A 25,793-nucleotide genomic window follows, 5' to 3' on the forward strand; every position below is an offset into this window, starting at 1 on the left:
AATTTGGATTTGGCATACCTGCAAGAATTGGCATGTGCGCTCCTGCTGACAAGCTTCTGCTTTCACTAGCGCCTTATCTAGATTTACAGCGGCCTGCTGGTACACCTGGCGCGCCCTGCTCACCGTGAGAGAGGACGACCACGCACTCTTCTTCGCCAGCTGTGCCACGTCTGTGCCTGGTGCCGTGATAGCGCACGTCGTGCACTTGGCCACATCACTGCTGCTGCGCGAGTTCTTCAGCGTTGGCTCTGCTCCGCATGCCTCCAGGAAGTACTGAGACTGTGCCCGCTCCGGGTGACGCCCCACGGTCATGATGCCTGGCGCGGCATGGCGCAGAGGGCAGACATCCCGCTCCAGCTCGTCCGAGCTCCAGTATCCCGAGGGTGGAGTCCGCTGCTTGGGCTCGGCTGATTTGCAGCGCTCACGGCTCTTGCTCCTCTTGCGTTGCCGTGGTGTTGGCGCCGGCGTGTTCTCTCCATCTGGACTAGCTTTGCTTCCATTCATACTGGTCTTACCATGTCCATGCCCATGTCCGCCGTGGTGAGGCCCCTCTAACGAGTGTGACTTGGTAAAAAGTTTCTGCACCGAGTGCACCAAGTGCCGGATACGCCCAGGACTATCATTACGCTGCTCTAAAGCAGCTGCAGCAGCTGCTGCCCGTTTATACTGCAACGTGTGATAGCCATCCCGTGCCATTGGAAGCTGCCGATCCAGATGTTCCAGCAGGTTAACTGGCACTCGTTGGCATTTTCCCGCAGGCCCCATTCCACCCGTGTAGGGCACGACAGCACACTCATCCTTAGATTCATGGCTTGTGCTGTAGTGGCGTCGTGGGAAGGTCCCATAAGGCACCACACAGTCCGGCTGGTACGAGCTCCGCGACGAGTAATACGGATGATCAGGAGGAGGTGGAGCCTCGATCTGGCTGATGAGGTAGGGCTTGCGATCACCGTGGTGACCCATAGGGTCATACGAAGGCTCGCAGGCCACCATGTGATGGTGGCTGCGGCTGCTGGAAAGGCCTTTCATCATCATCATGGGGCCAGGGTCACGTACACACACACTCTACTAACGGCTCCGTACTCTCCCCACTGGACCTGTAGAGAATAAAACAAAAATGCAATAAACAACTGTACACACTAAGCTCATTATAGACTTGATACACTCGATTCATTCCCAGTTCCTGAGACTCCACATGTTTGATGCTCTAACACACCACAGCTGATAATGCAGCCCTTAATGACCAGGGTCACTTACGATCAGGAACGTACCTCCTGTGGTTCTAGAAATAGTGGATTTCCACCCTGGTAACTTCTGGTGCTTATGGAAAGTCCACAGCCAGAGGTTATGAGAGTTTTTTCAGTTGAAAGGTGACTAATGTTGCAAAAGACCAATCCCTGACTCTTATCCCTCTTGCCTATTTCTGTCTATTCCTCTAGATCTACCTGAGATTTAGTGACACTGATGGTGCATTATGTGAATTCACACCACTTGAATTGGAGTTAATAATAATACCTGAGGATGCAGTGTTTTCATTGCACAGACATGCCTTTACTTACAGCAGAGCTCACTTTATCTATTGCTGTCCATTTTTGGATGCCCGACTGGCTTGCTTTGATCAGCACCTCGTTACAAGTCGGCATACCATGTCTTCTGGGAAACCTACAGTGATCAGAGGTTCCTTCATGATTCCCAGCACTCTCCCACTGACTCTGGGATCTACCTTATTTTACTCTCCTCCTAACACCCCCCACACACACAGTTGGTGGGCAATCTCCATAAGCAATCATGGGAAAAATGAAGATTGATTTTGCTATTTTTGTGCAAACCGGTTGGATATATTTAGCCGAGGAAGATAAAACCGAGAAGCAGAGCGCAGCAGGAGGTCTCCGTGCCCTCTCCCCTACAGAGCAGTGATGCTCCTTGTGGCATCTCCGCTCCTCATTATTGCGCTCTGTCAGTCACACAGCAGCATCCGTTTCATTCAGAACGCCGCTTTGTCAACCGCAATCTGGGTAATTGCAGGTGGCGAGCTGGGCCTTATTCAGCTGCGCTAATTACGGTGACGTCGAAGATGAAGAGGCGAAGCTGCCTCAGGAAGAGAGCGCTACGGGAGGGAGAGTGGAGAAGGGACAGTGTGATCATGAGAGAGAGAGAGAGAGAGAGAGAGAGAGAGAGAGAGAGAAGGAGAGAACAGCCTAACCCGTTATTAGAGAGGTTATTATTGGGCATTGTGACAATGTAATGGCAGAGGGCTACAGCGGCTTGGAGCACAAAGCCTCTGATCTCAAACACATCCATGCACACATGCGCGCACACACACACACACACGCATATATACATATATACACACAGGAAGAATGGGGCTCATTTAAAGGAAGCCATTGTACAGAGAGCTAGAATCACGCAGAGATCCACAGGGGTCGCATTTGTAAGAACGACTTGGTGCTAAGCACTGCATCAGTGTAAAGTGTATTAGCAAAAACTACCATACGATCCATTAGCCATACTACCTGGATGTTTGTAGTGCTAAGAAACCACATGGTACCTCATGTCTTCTAAACAACAAAATATCCACCCTAAACTTTTCACTACTAATTTGCATCTGTCTATTACACACTCAGTGGTTTGGCCAATTAAAAATCACAGAACAGAACAGAAGAGAACATAGGAGTTTGGTCAACGGGTGAAAGTAATGATTTTAGTGATAAAATGTGAATTCAAAAGTAATTAGATCATTAGGATGGTTTTATTGGTTTTATTTTATTCCCCCATGTCATTTCATCAATGAAGCATTAGTTTTTTTTTTATTTTGTGCTTTGTTTACAATTTGACATTTTTTATTATTCTTTCTACTGTGTTATTTATTAATCAAACATTATAAAACTGACCTTTGTGCTGTTTTTCACTGCTTACGTGTTCTTAAATCGTAACTGAACCAGGTGATTTTTTTTGTTTCCACAATCTTCAATAAAATTCACAGTGTATACAGTGTGAGATTGTGTGATATGGGTGAATTCCTACAGAGTTTATGCTCCACTTAACTTGGGCCCACATTTTGACATGCATAAGTCATGTGTTTCACAGTGCTAGTCTTTTTTTTCAACAGTAAAGCTGGATAAATGTGGTGAAGTAGGCAACTGCGGCAGCGAAAAGTAGGGCTATCCTACAGCTTCAGGTAACCAAACTGTATTTAAATTAAGTACCAAATTTATCTCCTATGTGAACAAGCTACGTATTAGCAATGGCTGAATAGCTTGTTAGTCTGTATATACTGGTGCTGCACCTAATTAATGAATGAAAGTGTAGCTTCCTAAAAATAACTACAAGAAAAAGCACTACCACACTGGTGTATTATAATTATGCTAAAGTCAGAATTATAGCATAATCATTTCACTGTACAAATCGAAGCACCTACTCTAGGTACAAAAGGAGGCTGTAGGTTATAAAGCACAGTAATTGAAGAAAAATAAAGGAGGTAAAAATCGAAGAAAACGCAGTAAAACAAAATAAGACTTGGGTAGTGAGTCATCCTCACAAGTGGTAGCTTATATTTATTGCAGGAAAGGGACTTAGAGAGATTGTTAAAGTTTTATTACAGGAGTAGCGCTTCAGCAGCACAGTGGTCTAAAAACCAACACACACACACACACACACACACACACACTGTCCCCACTGCCCCTTCCAATTAGTATGATGTACACTACAGTGGGCACACTCCCTTTACATCAGTTTGACACCACACCATTTAATAGAGCGGATCTCATTACGAGCCAAACACACCATCATCTGCTCTGGTTTCTTCCACTGGCTTTGTTTCATACAGCATGGATTACACAAGCCCTTGTGTTTAAGTGCCTATAAAAGCACAATCACCGCTTCCCAAATCTCCACGATGCCATTCTGCCTGAAGGCCCCTGAGACGTGCAGAATGAGAAATGTCTAATGGCTCACGTTACCTCCCTGAGCGTGATCTGAGAAAAATAAAAGATTCTTTTAAATTTCTTTCTAATGAAAAAACGCACCTGGTAAAGCACATCCCCATGATGGGAGGCGTGTTATTACCACCATTGTCACAGCATGAGACTCCTCGTCTACTAGTCTATTTTACAAAATGTGCGCTCAAAACCTGTGAGTTTTGTAAAATAAATAAATAAATAAATAAATAAAAATTCTCTTGCTTGCCCTTGTCATGCATTTCTGGCTCTCTGTCAGTCTCAATAAAGGAGGTGTTACCTTTTTAACCAGTCAGTCTCAATAAAGGAGGTGTGGCCTTTGTACCTGTCAGCCTCAAAAAAAGAGGCGTGGCCTTTTTTAACCTGTCAGTCTCAATAAAGGAGGTGTGGCCTTTGCACCTGTCAGTCTCAATACAGGAGGCGGGGCTTTTACCTGTCAGTCTCAATAAAGGAGGTGTGGCCTTTTTACCTGTCAGTCTCAAAAAAGGAGGTGTGGTCTTTGTATGTGTCAGTCTCAATACAGGAGGCGGGGCTTTTACCTGTCAGTCTCAATAAAGGAGGCATCGCTTTTTACCTGTCAGTCTCAATAAAGGAGGCGTGGCCTGTGTACCTGTCAGTCTCAGTGAAAGGGTCATAGCAGAAAGACTGTTTAATCAAACGTCACCTTCTCATGATTAACGACAGAAAATGATGCAACTGATTACATTCATTAATTTTGTCACCTGACACCATCATTATTACACTCAATTATGAAGACCACCATCTCAAATTCCGTACACGCAGAGTCCTGTGAAAAAATATCCATCTGTTTGTTTCATAAACATTAATGAACGGGCCTCGCAGTGGGAGGAATTAACTTCAGGGGTGACGGGAGTCAAACGACAGCAGAGCAGGGACTGATGGAGATGTAGAAAAGTGTAGAGAAATGACAGAAATGTTCACACTCGGCGCTCAGGTGGCGTCACATTCCTGATGAGGTCCCGAACTGCATCATTATTCATTCTGTTATTTGAGATTAAATCATTTTTTCACAGGTGATGATGACACCGCTAACAGGAACGCTTGAGAGGATGTCCCTTCGCTCTGATCACTAATCGAAATTTACAAACTGACCTCAGAACCTTGTTAAAAGCCTGTCTTTCTTTTCCACCAGAATAAAGACGCATGTCAGCTGAAGAGAACAGAACTGCCAGCTTTTAAACGCACAACAACAGGAGGAAGGAGGGAAGAAATGACGCTCTCATACGCAGCAGTTCTTTCCTTCCTCTCCCTTTTCTTCTTTCCTATCCTTGTCTTTCATTACTTTACATTTCCTTCCTTCATCTCCCTTCCTTCCTTCTCCTTTTCTTGCTTCTTATCCCTTTCCTTTTTTCCTTCCTTCCTCTCCCTGAAACATTCACATCCATTACACCTTTCTTTCCCTTTCTTTCATTCCTCTACTTTTCCTTCCTCTCCCTTTCCTTCCTTTCATCCTTCCTTCCTCTCCCTTTCCATCCTTTCTTTTCCTTCCTTCCTTCCATTTTCTTTTCTTCTTTCCTTTCCATTTTATTCCTTCCTTTCTTTTTCATCCTCCTTTCCTTCCTACTATTCCCTTTCCTTACACTTATTTTATTCCTCCTTCTCCCTTTTATTGTTTCATCACCCTTTTCTTCCTTCATGTCGCTTTCCTTTCATTCCATTTTCTTCCTTCCTTTTCCTTTCCTTCATCTCCATTTCTTCATTTTCCTTTCCTTCATCTCCCTTTCTTTCCTTCCCTATCTTTTCCTCCCTTTCTTTTCTTCCTTCCTTCCTTCATCCCCCTTCCCATCCTTTGTCTCCTTACTCTTTCCTTCCTTTCCCTTTCTTACCTGCTTTTCTCCTTCCTTCCTTCCCTTTTCCTTTCTTCTTGCCTTCCTTTCCGTTTCCTTCCTCCTCCTTTCCTCCCTCCCTCTCCCTTCATCACACACTCGACAGGACGAGAAGCTAACAGACAACATGTGCAGCAGATACATTGATCACCACACGGCACCTGGACAGGAGCCTGATTAATAATTTATACGGGCCTGTCATCTGATTCTCGCCATAACTCAATAATCACTTGACATTTATTTAGTGCAAACGGGATTATGCTTCTGCAAAACCACATTACTCATGTCTGGCTGAAAAATGTTCAAAATGTCAAATCAGCTAGTACCTTAATGAGCAAAGGTGCCTGCTAATGATTAGCCTGAGAGTAAGGCAGTGAGAAGAGGCTGTTTTTGCGGCTCAGCGTGCTCCCACTCACTCCACGCTCTTTCACAAATAAGGACGAAGAGAGGCTTTGAAGTCAGCTGATTGTGTAATTAGCCGGCGTTCCTACAGCAGCAGTGGCTCCGGCGCACGTACTAAATCGATGCATCGGCCCTTATTGTGCATTTCGGTGACTCAGAAGCCTTTGTTGCAGTCTTCCTGTGAGCCAGAAATAAAACGCAACTCGGATAGATGCCGTATCTTCCTACGCACACGGAGAACCGGGACTAGGAACTGAGAGAGAGAGGATAGGAAGAGCTAGGAGAAGTGTGTTCATACGCCATTAGATCGCTGCGTGACTTCTGTGTAAGAGTCAACTCAACGTATTGATGTATAGTGTGGCGTTCAAGTGTTCTCAGTCTGGTTAAAGAAGCGGTGTGTAATGTTTAGCGCCCTCTGCTGCCTGCTAGGTCAGACTGCCACTGCAATAAAAACATTCGCCTTCACAGTCATTTATTTAATTGCGTATAGTTTCTGAAATAAAACTATATTTGACTCGTCTTAAGAAGAAGAAGGAGAAGCAGAGCTGGGGAGGCGGAGCGTATTTCAGGACCAGAAAAAAATGTAAGCAGTAGTGTAAAATGAAGAAACTAGCCATTGTTTGGCTAAATTGTAAGGTATTACTTTCTTAGGTATTTCAGCGATCATTAGACTGCCTTCTGAAAAACACACACTTAATCTCAGGACTGCCAATCAGTTTTGCTAATTGGCGGCCACCAGCATTCATTTATTGTTAGCCAAGTTAGCATTTTTTGGTCATGCAGAATTGAGACACAGCCCTGATCTGATGCAACTGAAAGCACAGAGTCGAAGATCTGCTTTTTCTCTATATTACTTTTGCTGAGAGAGCATTGTGAGCAGTGTGAGCAACACACACACACACACACACATTTCTTTTAAGTTATGATAATCAAAACAGCTGAAACCAACACACTAGGTCTTTGTGAAAGTATGCATTAAAGTGTGTGTTTGTGTGTGTGTGTGTGTGTGTGTGTGTGTGTGTGTGTGTGAGTGTGTGTGCGCATGTGTGTGTGTATACAAATAAGTTCCACTCCAGAAATATCTCAGCGGACGTAGGGTGAACATCACCATGGAAACAGATGGCTTTCGTACAAATCACAGAAGCCCTGCACCAAAATGTTCATGTGCCTTTAAAAGCATTCACACACAAATACACACAAACACACACACACAACAAACACACAAACACATTATCTCTGAGTGATTAGAAAACACTACTACAACTAAAGCTAATACTAGAGTACAAAAACCCCTCATAAATGATCTCAGCTACACACACACACACACACACACACATTTACTCCATTAATAAACTACTGTTCATGACATCCTGTGAGTCCTTGTGGGTTTTATATCAGAAATTCCAGATCTATAATTTTTGGAAAAGTGCTGTGGTATAAGAGGAATAAAACACTTTCAGGGCATGCTGTTATAGGAAAATGATCAACTTCGGGGTGATAAAAGTATCTCTGCTTCATTGTCTTACTACAACAACATGATGCAGAACGTTTTATTCGTTAATTCAGTTGTAAATAATAATCTGTTTGCTCATATCTGTATCATGCAAACTCAGGAGGTCGCTAATTAGCAGACTAGCATCAACATCACCACAAACCATGCCAAAAACTTCACTGAAAACACACATAGCTAAAATTTAACTGCCCATTTTTTACTTTTTAGCTTAATTCCATGTGAATTCAGCTAATTTATTTAGCCACAATACATTAATGCAGGATTTAAAAATTCTAACACAATTTATTCACTGTTGCTATGAGTTAGCATTAGCATAAAATCTCTTTCTAAGAAAATAATACATGATGCCTTTGATACCTATAATGTTCCAGACATTTCTGTTCTGTTATCTTGAGAAAATGAAGTTTCCAAATACCTTCTTGTGCAGATACTAAAGGCTTTTAGGACTAGAAAGTTAACGTTAGCTAGCTAGCATAATTTCTAGGCAACTGATGGGCAAAATTAGAAGAACTGGTGTTATTTATCAGCGGATATCTCACAGTTTCTGATTAGTTACATCATGAGATGTCTTATTTTGACCAGTTTTAAATGTTTTCATTCAATTTATTATCTTAAAACAAGTTTTAAAAACATTGTCGAGTCACTTTATTAGCTATTAACTGAATAGCTGACTAATAAGCTAGATGTTTGAGGGGTTAAATTGCTTCTCAAGAGAGCCTTTTTTTTTTTTTTTTTTTTTTTTTTTTTTAAATACCGAGTCCTTGCCTGCTCTCTCGCTCTCTCTCTCTCTGTCTCTGAACAAACAGTGCTGAGTAAGTGACTAGTGAAGCGAACCCTCCGGAAAAGAAGGGCAGCTTATAAATATTTAATGCAAACACAAACGCTAGCCTCGCTAATATCCTCATTCAGCACTCGGGCATGTGGGAAAACTGGAGAGGAATCAAGAAATCTCCTGACAGATTAATCAATAAGATTCAGTGATAAACTTCTCAGATGGAGCTCAGATTTTTTTGTTCTTTTCACAGATGCACAAGTGTGTTTTATCCAAAGTGAGCACTTCACTGCATTTTTCTTTATATTAGCACAATACACTGCTTAACAGACATGTTTCATTCATGATCAACGTTCAATGAGTCAGTATTTCTGAACGAGTCAGTCAGGAGTCATTCCTTTTGTTCAGTTGTTATCGACAGGATTGGCCATTTCAAACCACAAAATTTGAATCTGGAAGCTAAAACACTACATTTCCACACATTCACATTTATAAAATATAGATTTTACATCAATTTACACTATATGTTGGCCTGTTTTAAACATCAGAGACTCATGCAAGTCGCATTCGCAGTTGCATGTATGCCGAATCAGATCTGTGACCCTTGAGTCAGTGAATCATTTGCTTATGGCTGAGATTCATTCCTCTCTCAGTGTCTGAATAAGTGAATCTTTTTTTCAAGACCTAGATTCACTTTTCTATCACTATTTGAGTCAGTGAATCATTTCATTCATGGCTGAGATTCGTTATTTTCTCAGCATCTCAATCAGTGAATCTTTTCTTTCAAGACCAAGATTCACTCCTCTATCAATGTATACAGTAAGTCAGTGAAGCTTTTCAGTTATGACTAAGACGCGCTCCTCTCTTAGTTCACAAATCAGTGAATCTTCTTTTGATAATGACTAATATTCGCTCCTCTCTCACTGTTTGAATCTGTGAATCGTTCGATCATAACCGAGCTCCACTTCTCTTTCAGTGTTTGAGTCAGTGAATCTTTTGGTCATTATCTTTTTTTTTTTCTTCAATCTGTCTGTGTTTCTTAAACATCTGTGAACTGCATAAGTCAAATTTGCAGCTGCATGTATGAAGAACCTGATCAGCGATCGTTGATTCAGTGAATCATTTCTGTCATGACGGAGATTCACTCCTCAGTCATTCAGTGAATCAGATGAGTTAAATGATTCCTCTTCAGCTACTGTACAACCTGATCAGACTGCACATTTGAGTTAACTGTGCAACTAAATGAATCTGTGAGTGAATCTAAATGAATCATTTAACTAAACGACTCAAAAGACTCAGTATCAAGCACTCTAAATGATATCACAGTGAATCACCTGGTACTTTAAAGGTTGATTGACTGGACTGTTGATAAAGTAAAACCTGCAGATTCCTAAAGCATCCTGAGGATCACACGCTGCTTCCTGGATCAATGTTTACACTGTTCACTATTTCTGCTTTCAATCGGGCCCTGATTTGAGTTAGAAACGCGAGGTGAAGGACTGTGGAGAACTTCACACAGGCCAATCAGCAGCTCCAATCAATCAGTTAAACACTGGAGAGGAACAAACAAACGTCCACGGGGAACCGCAAACACACCGCAGAACTGAAAGCAACTCAATTATACTAACTGACACACATCATCAGTTCAGTTCAGGGTGTGTGGAGATTGACAACATCTCTGTTATTCACCCTCAGCTTTGTGTGTGTGTGTATGTGTATGTGTGTGTGTGTGTAAATTCATGTTACCAAAGAGATAAGTTGGTAAATTGGTGAAGACCGGCATGACTGTAATAAGGAGTGGAGTTAGAATAAATATATTATCGAGAGTTGTGTTTATTCGTGCTGCTACAATATCCAATCAGTTTTTACCTTAATATTTTTAGTAAATTAACCTCTTTATTAAAATAGAAGTATGATATTGTGTCACAAAGCTAAATGCTTGATTTTAAGCTACAAACTTTCTTTAAAAATTCTTCTTTAAAACTACTGTGCACCTTTTATAAAAGGTAAGTAGATTTTTTCAATCTCAAAACGTGTCCAAAACTCGACACTATCACAGGAAGAGGCCGTTTGACTGACAACTAAATACTCTTTTTTTATAAAAATTTAATTTTAGCTACTGCACTAACATTAGCATGCTAGTCAACTTTAGTTTGCTAGTTGCTCAAATCACTTTAATGAAAATGAGCAAAATAAAACGAATAACAAACTTTTCTCAAGTAGTGTTCTCAAGTTCAGTGAAACACTGGTTACAAAATTATCGGCACCCTTACAGTGAATATTTGGCCAAACTTCCACTTGAGATAATGACAGCACTGAGCATCTTGCTAAAATGTCCAGCGAGGCTAAGAGACCGTTTTCTCTCTTGATTTTCTTTATTTCTGAGGCAAAATATGTTTTAAAAAGATCTTTGAGAATTTTATTTGGTTAAAGTACTTTCACCTTTTGTTTCAACAAGAAATTTAAAATAAACAAAATATTTTGTGTTACAGTTCACACTATGGCAAAAATTGCATGCTGACAGTCAATCTAATAAAGCATTACAAACTAAATGGTGTGTGTGTGTGTGTGTGTGTGTGTGTGTGTAAAAGAGAAAAAAGCTGCACATTTGCCACCCACTCAATTCTATGAGTCAACTCATCCTGCACCAAGCGTGGGAGAGAGAGAGAGAGAGAGAGAGAGAGAAGGAAAGGGAGAGACAGAGAAGGAGAAAGGGGAGAGACAGACACATACAGAGGGAGAGAGAGAGAAGGAGAGAAGGAGAGAGAGACAGAAGGAGAAAGGGGGAGAGACAGACACATACAGAGGGAGAGAGAGAGAAAGAGAATGAGAGAGATTAAAAGAGAGAATATTTCTAATTCAAACAAAAGCCACCGTTTCTCCTTTTTCTCCCTTGTTGTGTGATGGAGTGATGTGAAAGAGTGATAGTGTGATGGAGTGATAGTGTGACAGAGGTGTGAGTCTCAGTCTTAAGAATAAAGCTGATAATTTCATTCCTCACAGGAACGACTGAAAGCTTCACAAAGAACGAGTGCAAACTTTGATCCCTAAAATAAGAAGTACATTATGCTTTCATGTGAGAAGAACTCTATTACTGAATATCTTACTTTCTTTAATGATACAAACTTTTGAAACTCTAAAATTTACTCGTTTCTACTAATATGATAAAACTGCAGACATGAAATAAACATCCAGGACAAAATTTGGTTAAAAATCAGAGTGGCTTTAGCGTGGTGCTGTATAGTAGACCGTGTGCATTAGAATAAACTTCACTCTTTCATTTGGCTTTCAAAACACACAACGTATGCAAAACAGCCAACACCCAAACTCACAGACACAAAACCTAAACTCTCCTCACAGCAGCACGGCCAAAGCAGCACAAACCCCGAGTGCATGATGATAATAATAATAATAATAATAATAAAGATAGCTAAAATGTTTTTAACCCCTTTAAAATGACTACAGTGAGGCGAGTGCTCATAACGTTGGATCTATTTTCTTCCTATTTTTCCCATCATGGAGGGAAAATAAAATCCTGGATAGTTTTCCTTTTGTGCTTCAAAAACTTTACAATGAAATAAGAAGATTGTGACAATATTTCCCCTAAGGCTAGTTTATTTTTACTATGTTTCTTGCTTTTAAGTTACACCATATTACATTTAACAACAAAGAAAAAAAAAATGCTATTTCCTTCTTTAGTCTGCAATCCACTTGTGTTTAAACGCGATGGTCTAGATGCTATAAAGAAGCTTCTTGGAGGTGTGAAATAAACTCAAGTTGAACGAAGAGCCTTTCGGGGATAGAAAATGCGGACTGAAGAACAAAACAGCAGTTTTTTCTTTGCTGTCAAATGTAATACAATGCTATTTCCTTCATTGTTTTAGATGATATTCAGATGCTTCTCAAAAAATTATGGTGAGTGTGAACCACACACAGGCAAAGTGAAGAGATCAGAAATTTGACTTACGCAGGCACGTAACCCGGCTCTGAATACGAGGAACTTTCCCTGTGTAAAAAAAGTAACATGTGGACGCAAGTCAGCGATTCTGATTCCAGCCATTTGACCAATGAGTTTAGACGGTGTACCATGTGACCTCACACGCCTGAAGTGCAGCTAGACAGCAGAAATGAAGAACACTCGACAAAACAAATATTCTATACCTGCCGAATATTAAATTCCTGAATTCTGAACAAAAGCCGAGTAAATGTATGAAATGAATGAATAAATAAACAAGTGAGTCACGTCTCGCCCAAAACCGACGTATTACGCACACAGCGCGTTTTTCAACACCGATTTCAAGTGCTGAAGAATCGCTCTCAGAAAAAACCCCAGAAAAACCAGTAATTATTCATTTACAGAGCTGTTAATATCGCTATTTTCCTTTTAGCTGTCGATTTTTGTGGTACAAATGCTCCAAAATGGATATGAGTCATCATTCACTAACATCCGCTAGGACAATGGAGCGACGCTCTGCTACAGTCAGGCAAAAAGTTTATAAATACACAGAAATTTCCGTAAAAAGATTGTTTGTGAGAATCGTGATCTCTATTCTAAGCCAAAAACAATTTCTTTAAAAAACAATCATGTAGCTCTAAATTTCTAAAATCCAGTTGCTCAAGACAATACACAACAGTGAAGATAACAAAGAATAAATATATATATATATATAAAAACAAAAACAGATAGAGACAAACTAGCAATAAAATAAAAACAGAAATATTGTTGTACAAAAAAATGACCTGCAGTGTAAATATGTGTAAGTGAAATAAAATGAAATGAAAAATGTAGGAATAGAAATATGTGCAAATAAAGATGAAAATGGAAATATTCTTTTAAAAAACTGAAAAAAATACAATCGTTTGATTGTATTCTAAATGCTAATAAAATAAAATTAAAAACTGTGCTGCAAAATTGTACAAATTTCAGCCACGCAAAATTCCACTAAAGCCACAGTGCTTAAAGTGAGTAGATAAATGAATGCAGGGTGAAGTGTGAAATTTTCCAGCAGTGTGAGTGTGTGTGTGAGTGTGTGTGTGTGTGTGTGTGTGTGTGTGTGTGTGTGAGTGTGTGTGTGAGTGTGTGTGTGTGAGAAATTCAGCAGTCCTGGCAGTCGTCCAGAACAAAACACCAGAGAGATCAGTTACTGATTTCCTCAGGCCAAAGCTGATTCATTAATTGTGCTTCACTTCACACACACACACACACACACACACACACACACACACACACACACACACACACACGCACAGAGAGAGAGAGAGCAAATATCAAACAGCTTTTTTTCACTTTTCACATTCTCCCAATGCAAAATGTCTCCTCTTACACACTTGATGTAAAAATGACTCATTGGATTCAGAGGTTTCTGTGATTAGCATAAATAATACTGCAGGAGTGAAAACACACACACACACACACACACACACAACGACAATTTTACATTATTCATGCAGCCTGAACTCCTGAAGAGAATATTTTTAAATAATCAATACAGACAGAGGACAAAAGAGAAATAAAGAGAGAAAACGAGTGAAAAACTAAAGGAGTAGAAAATATATCAAAGGAAAGGAGGAGAAAGTGGAAGGGAAGAAAATAAGTCAAAACAGAAAAGAAACGAAAATGAAAACTTAAAAATAATGAGAAAGAGAAAAGAGAGAATGAAGGGAAAGAGAAGACAAGAGAAAATGAAATGGACAGGAAAAAAGATACAAAGATGATGAGAGAAGAAAATACAAAGACAAAGAGGAAGTAAAGAAGAGAAGAAAAGAAGAGAAGAAAAGAATTAAAAACTGGAGAGTTTTTAAGGGTAGGAAAAAAACTGGAAACCAGAGAAGAGCACAAAAAAAAGAAAAGATGAAAAAAAGAGAACAATGGAAAAGGGAGAAAACAACTGAAACAGGTAGAGAGATAAAAACCAGAATAAAAGTGAAAGAAAAAAGAAGAAAAAAAAAATCAGAAGAAAAAAATCTGAAAAAAAAAAAAAATCAGAAGAAGAGGAGAAAAATGAAAAGAAAAGAACAGAAGTAAAGAAAGAAATCAGGAGTAAGAAGAAATGTACGCTGTTTCAGTCACTAGATCTGTTGCTCGTAGGCGCCGTTTTCATGACCATCAGCAGGAACGTAACGTAACGTAAATATGGGGGCGTGGTCACACAGTGACCTCACAGGAAACAGATGGATACGCTTTAGTGTCATGCTATGCTACGCTAGCTGATGTTACGCTGCGCAAAGCCGTATTCATCTGTTCGTTTCTACAGCGTCATGTTGCACTTCTTCACTTTTCTGCTCAGACTCGGGGAAGAAAAATTTTATTTCGAGAAATAAACTCCAAGACATTCCTGATGTCAGTAAAGGAAAAATACATGGCAAGGGATTCAGCTCAGGTACACACACACATGGTTCTCGCCAAGACGACGGTGATGATGATGATGATCATGATGACGACGACAACGACGATGACGATGACTGTGATGATGATGATGATGACTGTGATGATGATGATGCACCTCAGGTTCAGGTGACGCTTCTTTATGCTTATGAAAGTGAGAAATTGATCTGTTACGTGTTTTGTGCATTTGTAGGTCAGACATAATGACGGAGAAAATGAAGCTCCTGTGGTGAGAAGCGCACCTCATCTGGGTTTTAAAAGATAAATCACCATGTGTGTGTGAGTGTATGTGTGTGTGTGTGTGTGTCTGTGTGTTGTCGTAGACACGACAATCCCATAATTCTGTTTGACACATTAGAAAGAAAATGCAGATGAATGAAAAAAATTTAAAAGATATGAAGTCAGAAGAAAATGAAATTTAAATCAATCACCAGGAAAAAAACCAAAGAAAATAAGCAAAGACAAAAACAGAAGAAAAGAAGATAAAAACATAGAAAAAAGGAAAAGAAAAAAACAACAAAAAAAAGAAAATAAAGGAAGAAAAAAATAATAAAAAGACATAAACAGAAACCAAAACAAATCCAAAGAGAAGAAAAGAAAAACAATAAGAAGGAAAGAAGAAAAAATATGCAAAGAAAATGGAAAAAATCTGAAGGAAATAAAAGAAAAAAGCAAAAACAAAAAACTAAAATCAGGAGAAAAAAGATAAAATTCAGAAGAAAAGAAAAAATGGAATGAAAGGAAAAAACAATCTGAAGGAAAGAACAGAAAAACAAAGAAAAGAAGAAAATCAGGAGAAAAACCACAAAATTCAGAAAAGAAGAAACTAAAAAATGAGAGGAAATAAAAAAAAAAAATTGGAAGTGAAGAAAAGTATAAAAAAAAAACAAGAAGGAAGGAAGGGAAAAAAAATCAGGGGAAAAAAATCACTGTGTGTGTGTGTGTGTGTGTGTGTGTGTATGTGTGTGTGTATATATGTGTGTGTGTATGTCCTGTCACAGCGACAGCAATTCCATAATCCTGTTCAACACGCGGGAGAAAACCCCGCAGGTGAGCAGGCAGTAACGCACTTTATTACTGTAGAGTTATAACGTAATGGCACACGTTTACACGTGAAATAAATCCTCGCTGCTGAAACTCAGAACATGAAGTAAATGCTAATTAAAACGTGTTGCGAGGAGACGAGCAAATCATTGGCGTGCACGACTCGTCGTCTCTGAGCGACGGCGTGGTGATGAAGCGCGGACTCTCACCACCATCATGCTGATTATTTTATAGTTACATTTAATGTTCATGAAACAAGTTAGTTCCTGTTCTAAAAAAAAAAACCCCGCAGAACGTAAACTCCTCTGTCCTGAAGATGTCAGAAAACTTAAAGTTACAGCTTTACCTCTGACTGTTACAAAGCACTGACACTGGAGACTCCTTCCATAAATGTTCCATAAACATCTCCTTACAGAAAACTTCACCAAATCAACGTCCCTGTGAATGAGCTGTTACTATAGAAACGGTAACGTATTATAGAACGAGTGCATTAATATAAACCTGCGATTTGAAGCTGCACTACTGCGAGAAAATTAATCAACACCTTCTGACCAATCAGAGTCCAGAATTCATCAGCGCTGTGGTGTGTAACATTTTAAACAAATTATTATTCTGTACAGATATTATTAATGATTTTAAATGATGTCATCATTATAAACAATACTGTATAGTCACTTCCTTAAGACACTTAACACTGAACCAGAAGTGTGTGTGTGTGTGTGTTTGACTAAATCCTTCCTGGAAGCTTGCAGTGTGATAATTAACAGTGTGAGACTTATTGAGAGGCATACACACACGCTCACACACACTCACACACACTCACACACACTCACACACACTCACACACACTCACACACACTCAGAGCTCTTCATTTCTAATCCACATGGCTTTTCCCCAAAGGACGCCCCTCATGGGTTTGGTTAGTAAATGCTGCTATCTCTTCACTGCAGCAGGCCCGAGCTGCTTCGGCTTCTTTCCCATGATGCTCTGCTTCTGCTCACTCAACAGTGATCGTGTGTGTGTGTGTGTGTGTGTGTGTGTGTGTGTGTGTGTGTTCAGAGCTGTATATACTGTAAGGTCCAGAAGTCGACACATACTACTACTAAAGATATACTAATAATCTGTTATAAGACATATTGCAATTTTTAATGCTGGCCTTTAGCCAGTGTTAGTGTTCGAATTCTGGCTATGATGATATGGAAAACATGAATATTGGCCCATTCCATGTTTTTTATTCTTCTTAGAAGGTTAAAAAATATCTAAATGATGTCATATTTCTCAACCAAGATTCCATCAAAAACCAAAAAAACAACAAAACCGTGTCTTCGTATTATCTGAAAGCAGCTCCGACTGAACAGAATGAAATGTCAGAAAAAACTATTTAATTGAATTTTAAGTACTCAGAAATGTCAAAATGGAATTTTCTTACAGCATCTGTTAATTTTACTAAAAGAGGCCAGGACCCTCTGTGTTATTTCTGGAAACCGACAACATCTATTAAAATTATTATCAATATCTGTACAGAATAATAATTTGTTCAAAATGTTCTTCACCACAGCGCTGCTGAATTCTGGACTGTGATTGGTCAGAAGGTGTTGATTCGGACGCTCCACTGATAACGAACTGATTAAAAAAACGTGTGTAATCACTGACATGGTGAGGTTTTCTGTAAAGAGATGCTTATTAATCAACATATATGTAAGGAGTCTCCAGCGTCAGAGCTTTGTAACAGTCAGAGGTAAAGCTATAACCTTCAGTTTTCCGACATCTTCAGGACAGAGGAGTTTACGCTTTTTGCGGTTTCTCAGTAACATGACAAGCTGTGTTTTTTTTCTTTTTTTACTTTAATAGAGAAAAAAAAGAGAGAGGCTGGTGAGGGAACGAATGTTTATAGCTGCTATAACGTAACCGAGAACAGGAACTAACTTGTAAACGCAACTATAAATGGACAAAACGTATGATGTGTTCTTTAATGAATAAAATAACTGTAATTAGCAAATTGCTGTGGTATAAGAGGAATAAAACACTTATCGACTTTGTAACTCCACCCACTACTGTTAACAGCACAACATAATTTATTCCTTACTTAACTCCTAAAAAATGACTAAAAATGGACAAAACCATCTCTATATTTTTCCACGATGCCAGAATGTTCACTATGAGTCAAAAGTTTGTACACACAGAATTGAATATTAAATTTATTAAAATTTTCGTAAAGACATTTTGATCAAGGCTAATGGCTGGTTTCTAGAACAAATGTCTCTTTAAAAAAAATCATGTTTTTTCTCTCTTCATCGTCTTTATAAATGACCCGTAACACCACCATGTAACCTGTAACTGCACATGTAATTTCTCAGACTGCACACAGATCAGTCTTTTCATCTGAGATCTTAATAAATCAGAGAAAAGCCGAGCTCTGAAGAATCATACATCAACCTCCTCCTCCAGGCTGAATCAAAACACATCACACATTCCTCACGCATCAATATTCAGCGGGTGTGATGTTATCGGATGGAGTCATTTTGATTAATTCCACCATGGTAAAGTTTAATCAATCATCACTCCTGCTGTTGACTTCAATTTTAATGGATTTTTAGCTCCGATTAAACACACGAGCGTCTCCAGCGGCTCATGCTGCTCAGTTCTCAGTCTGTCCGTGTCGAAGACACGAAGAAGCCGCTGAAATCTCAGCTTGTGTGTGTAACCGTGATGAAGAGGAGCCTGAGGTGGTGGTTTAGACACACACACACACACACACACACACACACACACACACACACACACAGTCTGTTTATTAGGGCATGAACGAGAATTTGCTTTCTTATCCATAACATGATGATCAGCTGCAAATTTGTAAAAAAAATCCAAAAATACAAACCAAAGAACAGCAGAGGACGACTAGAAGATGTATGAAATTTATTTTACATTTTATATATCATCAAATATTTTTGTGGCCTGAACTAAGAATTCACAGCAGATTTACAAACGTTTTACTGATTGACATCGTACTAATGTGTGCACACCTATAAACGCCAATCAACAGTAAACTATGCTGTGTTCAACTTAACTCGCAAGCGGGAAGCCTCAACTCGGAATTACGTCATTTCCATCTTCTGTGTGTTCGAGCTACACAGTGGGGGAAAAAAACCAGGACACTTCCTTGTAAATCTGTTAGCAACAAGCTAGTCAGCTAACCGTGATGAGTGATGTATATTTACTCCTTTATAGTCAGGGTTATAGATTTAAAAAACGACTATGTCTGTATGTCGACTGATCTAAAGCTAATACATGTGTATATACAGCAAACTTTAAAAGGTAAGAAGTGCCACTGTGTTTACTATTGATGCTGTGAGCGGCCATGTTGATTTGGTGTTAATTGCTGAACTCGGGGGATGATGAGACTGTCCTGTGATCGTGAGTAGGAATTGAGGAAGTGTTTTCTTAGGTTTTTCCGAGAGGTAGGTCAGAAATTAAGGAGTGACGCCTTTAAGTAACGAAGGTTTCCAGCTAATTTACATGTAACCACGCCCACCAAAACACATAAAAGAGACTCGTAGTAGCTACGCCATTTTGTCAGTCAACAGCGTCTAAAACTAAAACAAGATAAATTGCATTCTTCATTAAAACAAGCTGCCTGTGATCTTATTAAAAGTTAAAGCTGAAACTGTAGCAGATTTTGTTGGTGATAAATGAGACAGCCATTATGAAGGAGAGCTTCACCACCATGTGCCACCTTTTCCTGCCCTCTGGGAGGATAAAAGATCACACACACACTCTCTCTGTCACACACACACTCTCTCTGTCACACACACACACACACACACACACACACTAACATACTCGCCAACACCAAATCAAATAATAGCTCTTTTCTTATTCTCCCCTCAGGCTGAAGACACGGTCTGTAATAAACACACAGGAAGTGATCGTACAGTTTCATTCTTAACGTGCATCAACTCATCATCGAGTTCTTTACACGAGCTAAATGCGAGAGAAAAAAACAACCAGACCCGAGCTCCTGCACTGTAACATTAAACAAGCCAAATCGTCCAATTTTGGTCAATTTCCTGTCCGGACGCCGTTCTCACAGCAGCATCGAGGACAACGGTGTTAAAGGTTAAAGGTTAAACAGCAATTTGTTTGAATGTCGACTGAAAAAGAGCAGCGATCTGTGCTTTGATGCTCGCTAGAAGAGACCACCGAGGCCTTCAAACAGAATACCGAATGTTTCTGAGATGCAGCAGCAGCAGATCAGCGAATATCGCTCAGTATTTCTGTCTTATTCTACAGCATTTTAATAGAACATTTTACATCATTTATCAGTAGAATCTATTACATCATTTAATACTTCTGTTAAAAAATAATGTAATTAGTAAACTACATACTTAAACATATCTGATTGGCAGATTCTACAATTAAATATCGAAAGCCTTTTACAAATAAAATAGCTTTATTTAAAACCTTATATTTTGGTTTAGCTAGCAAGATTTTCACCTAAATATTTTACCTAAATTCTCTCCAGAAATGTCCAAAAACCCAGTTTTAAAAGTGCACAAAGATAAAATGACTTCTAGTAAGCATTAAAAATTATGCTACACATTTAGTTCCTATTTGCATCCGAACCTGTTCATCTATTTATTTATGTAATGTTACATTTAAACAAATAATTAAAAAACTATGTAAATAAGTATATATTTAAACATATATTTGAGAAAACAACGGTATACTAATAATTCAGCCATGAAAGATTTGACACTTACTGTGAGAAGATATTTTTTTGAAAACATTTTAGCTTCTCATCCCAACTTGACCTTCAACAAAAGTGGCAAAAGATTTTCAGCTTCTGTCTCTCAGTGGAATTTTATAATTCCAGTGAATTTATAAATGGTCGTGTTTAGTCATCAGAGCTCTTTTCCTCGGATATTGCGTCGTCACTCAGGCTGTCTCTCTCAGACTGCGCTGTGTTAACCTGCCAGAAAGGAAACTACCCACACACAGAAAGCTATTTAACTTAACAATGTCAGAAGCCTTTCAGACAAAATATTACAAAAGAAGATGATGTCAAACTGCAGACATGGTTAAACACGAAAGATGAATGTTAGACCTTTGTTACTTTATAGTTATCAACTATTCATGACTCCTGAAAGAGCAGGTCCCATTAAAAAAAAAAAAAGTTCTGTTCTATTTATGCCACAAATCACAGGTTTATATTAATGCGCTGATTCTAATATGCTATTGTTTCTATAGTAACAGCTCATTCACAAGGACGTGTACAGCGGATGCTCAACATAAACGGATTAAACAATTGTTAATTTCTGTAATGAGATGTTTATTTAACCTTTATGTAAGGAGTCTCCAGTGTCAGTGCTTTGTAACACTCAGAGGTAAAGCTGTAAAATTTTAACTTTTCCGACATCTTCAGGACAAAGGAGTTTACGCTTTTGCGGTTTCTCAAGTGACAAGCTGCGTTTTTTTTGTCAAGAGAAAAGAGAGAGGCTGGTGAAGAAACGACTGTGTATAGCTGCTATAAAGTAAGTGAGAACAGGATCTAACAATAAATGGATAAAAAGTATCATGTGTTATTCTTCAATAAACAAAAACTGTAATCCTTGTCAAATTGCTGTAGTATAAGAGGAATAAAACACGACACGATGCGCTGTTATAGGAAAATCATCAACTTCAGAGTGGTAACAGTAACTCTGCTTCATAACACCACCGTCATTGATGATTTCTCTATAACAGCACAACACAGAGTGTTTAATTCCTCTGCATTAGATTTTGGTCACACCAGAGATGCTTAAGAAACATCGTAACTGTGTAGAGTTAGTATTTTTTTCTTCGCAGCAGCCAGTAAGGACCACAGTCCAATGTGAAAGGGAAGCATTACATCTACAAATCTCGTTCATCTCGAGTTACATATTTACTTTAAATTCTAATTATAACAAATTATCACGATAACCGTTGGTGTGTTTGTGTTGCCGCCTCCGCACAGTAAAAGCTAAATATTACACTCTGGATCATATAGAAAGTTAACTGCAGTAGAGTATGGCGACGTCAGCCAGGGATGGAGGGATTAATAAACCCCTCTCGCTGCAGTGCACATGGGGTATTAAGGGAATTCATGCAATCACACTGACTCTCAACGGTTTTTCATTTCAGGCTGCTGTACAGAGAGAAAAAGAAAAATAAACGAGGTGGGAGGGAAGCAAAAACAAAAGACAGCTTATTAAATTTCTCCATCACGCCAAAAACGATGTTCCAGAACACAAAAATATCAGTGGCTAATTTGAGCGAGGAATAAATGGGGAGCGTGGAGGTTTATGGCCCTCATTAGAGCCAACAGTGGCTTTATCATCTCGCGCAGAGGGAGGGGAAGAAAGAGAAGACGAATGAAGCTGGAGGAGAAACTGAGGATTCAGGGTTAACGCACATACGTGTTTGTTTTTCGATTCTTGTGAGGACCTTCCATTGACGTAATTATGAATGCAGCTAATTAATGCTATGCTACACCTAAACCTTAACCTTAGAAACCAAAAGCTTTTTGTAAAAGACTCTTTTAGTTTTTTGAAATAAAAAAAGCAGTAGAGCAGTTGTAGCTCAGTGGATAAGATATTAGACTTCTGATTGGAAGGTAGTAAGCTCAAATTCCAGCACTATCAACCTGCCACTGATGGGCCCTGGAGCAGGGCCCTTAACCCTCAACTGCTCAGTTGTATCAAAAAAAAAAAAAAAAAGAAGAATAGATAAATGTAAGTGGCCTACACCCTGGATAAGGGCATCTGTCAAATGCCATAAATGCAAATGTAAATATCCCCACAAGGTCAAACCTGTCAGATACTCCAGACATCTGGTCCCTACCGAGACATAAAACATCCCATAAATAAGTGAGGGCAATAGTTTATTTCAAAAATACAGTTCGTGCTGAAAAGAAAAAAAAAGATCTAAAAGATGATGGAAAAAGCTTCAGTTATACATTCACAAAACATAACAATTTGATGGTTCTCAAAATTGGCCAAAAATGTCTCAGGTCCCAAACAGTTAAAGCACACGTGTTAAAGTTTGCCTGAAACCCAGCACTACGGAGGACACGGGAACTTAAGCTCTATAATTCACAACACAACTCTCAGTTCATCACCGTCTTTTGTGATTTGAGGAAACCCCCCACCGAGCCTCTGCGATCTCCTCCAGCCCTGATCCCCAATCAATATTCAGATTCAGCCCCTCATTTGCATATCAAGCTTGGCATCAGGCTCGTGCGCATGGATGTGGTGAAGATTACACCTTCTATTTCTCCCGAGCTGCAGGAACCCAATGAATGTGTTTGATTGCGTGGCTCGTCCGTGAGTCTCGGTGCGAGCTGCTTCTGCAGGAGTCGTTATTCACGCAGACAAGCGCCATTGGCCCCGATCATTACTTCTCCTCGCTGATGAGGCGCCATAACGCAAACGGCGAAAACACGGTGCGTCAGGCTGAGGTGATATAACGAGCTGATTGCCCACGTGAGCTGAAACTGATAGACTGCTCCATCTTTACGACTCCAAATCGTTATTGGACTGAAGAAGAGAGGAACATCTGAGGAGAACGTTAGGTTTCTCAACCTCATAACCGAAATAAACAGCTGAGTGGAGCTGAAAAAGTGTTTGCAAGCGAAAAAATGTGAGTACATAATTATAAAAGTTTAACTTTGGATGCGATGGATAATCAATGAGACACGCCCCTTTATACGTGTCATATCACCCTTAAAAGCACATTTTAAACCTCACAGTATTGTCACATTAGCTTATCTAAGCCAGCTAACTAGCAGTAGCAGCAAAGATCCTAAATGTTAGAAATAATACAACTAATATGTACATTCTTCCTACTTTATTTTTATTCACTCTCTTATTTAATAGAACAAACAAACAAAAAAAATGCAGCTTGTCATGTTACTGAACGTGTAAACTCCTCTGTCCTGAAGATGTCAGAGAAATTAAAGTTACAGCTTTACCTCTGACTGTTACAAAGCACTGACACTGGAGACTCCTTCCATAAATATTAAATAATAAATGTAAATAATCCTTACAGAAAACGAATGATACGAACGATTTTTAAAATCTGCCTTAGAAGTCCCTGTGAATGAGCTGTTACTATAGAAATGATAACGTATTAGAACGAGTGTATTAATGTAAACCTGCACTGCCATCAGAGCTGCTGTTATAGAAAATTAATCAACACCTTCTGACCGAAATCCACAATTCTTCTTCGAAGAGTGAAATTCGTCCTTTATTTGTCCCTTATTATCAACTCTCACACTGCTGACCTCTGACCCATGAGCTTATTTAAGTTTCATGTTCCAAGTGCTGTGTGTTCTAAGTAATCCCCCCTTCTAAATGAAAAAGTGGACCGTTCTGTAGTCAGGATAAAGGGAACATATTGTATTATGACGCGCGTGTCGGTTTTGTCCGAGCCCTGAGGTGGTGCCATACATCAGCGCTCACACTCCTGCAGCTCTGTACTGCACACACTGACACCACCACTGTACCAGATGTACAGACATGAATCATCTTCAGCAGTCACTCACACACACACTCACACACACACTCTCACACACACACTCACACACACACACTCACACTCACACACACACACTCACACACACACACTCACACTCACACACACTCACTCACACTCACACACACTCACTCACACACACTCACACACACTCACACACACTCACACACACTCACACACACTCACACACACTCTTTCTCTGTCTCTCTGGAAATATCCAACAGCTGAATTATTGAATTCTGTAAAACTTTAACAGTACATAGCGTTTCTGATTGGTCTGAACGTGTTGATTAACACACAACAGTTACTGTTACCACCCCAATGTTGATTACTTTCCTATAACAGTACATTCCCAAATGTTTTATTCCTCTTACACAACAGCAAATTGCCAATGATTACAATTAAAAAAAAAAAAAAAAAAGTCCTGTCATACTTTTTTTTATCTGTTTAAAGCTACATTTAATGTTGGAACAACAAGTTAGTTTCTGTTCTCACTTATGTTAGAGCAATCTACAGTCATTCAATCTCCAGCGTCTCTTTATTCTCTCTCTTAAAGTTAATAAGAAAAAAAAAAACAGCTTCTCACGTTACTGAGAAACCGCAAAGCATAAACTCCTCCATCACACCACCCTGTCATTTGTTATTTTCCTACAACAGCACCACACACACTGTTTTATTCCTTATTTGTTCCACTTCTGTTGCATATAATATCCTAAACATCTGGCTAAATGACATTTGTCTCACTTCATGTAGGAAAATAGATACAGAAAATGCATGTCACTTAATACCACACGTTATTTTCTCATTTAAGAAAAACCATACATCACTTTTATATTAAAACTGTCTTAAAAGTGGCTTAAAGTGACTTGGTCACTTTAATACTGGTGTGTGTTTGTGTTTTTGTGCATTTGGGCGTGTCTCTTTTATATTTTTATACTCAGAGTGTATATAATTATTATTATAAGTATTATGTCTCCTGTCCTTTGCTGCTGTAACAATGCAAATTTCCCCATTGGGGGACGAATAAAGGATTATCTTAAAAGTGATATTACTTATAAACAGTGAACAATTGCTATCGGTCACTATCAGAGTCACTGTGATTTTATTTTTGTTAATATCACTGTATTTTTTGTTTTCGAGATTAAGCTTCACACTTAAGCTTGAGAAAGGCTCTCTATATAAATAATAATAATATTTTAAAATACATGATTAATATTATTTTTTATTTATTATTCTGTGGATGAATCTCCAACAGCATTCATATAGCAGCTCTAATACTTAAACATATTATTTAACTTAGAGTCCTGCATTTATTCACATCAC

The 25,793-nt window shown here is 39.1% G+C and overlaps 1 protein-coding gene across 3 annotated transcripts in view; it reads right to left on the reverse strand.

The window, feature by feature from the left end:
• The window catches only part of dlgap1a (discs, large (Drosophila) homolog-associated protein 1a), a 73,192-nt gene that overhangs the window by 26,443 nt on the left and 20,956 nt on the right, over positions 1-25,793 (reverse strand). For 2 of the 3 annotated variants that reach the window (XM_026941413.3, XM_034297693.2), the window contains exon 2: positions 19-1,097. In XM_026941413.3, the coding sequence (XP_026797214.1) occupies positions 19-1,038 (1,020 nt within the window). In that variant the 5' untranslated portion in view covers positions 1,039-1,097. The remainder of the gene's footprint in view (positions 1-18; positions 1,098-25,793) is intronic. The other variant, XM_026941414.3, reaches the window with a different exon arrangement.

The sequence above is a fragment of the Pangasianodon hypophthalmus genome, chromosome 21 (genome assembly GCF_027358585.1).
Source record: "Pangasianodon hypophthalmus isolate fPanHyp1 chromosome 21, fPanHyp1.pri, whole genome shotgun sequence".
NCBI lineage: Eukaryota > Metazoa > Chordata > Actinopteri > Siluriformes > Pangasiidae > Pangasianodon > Pangasianodon hypophthalmus.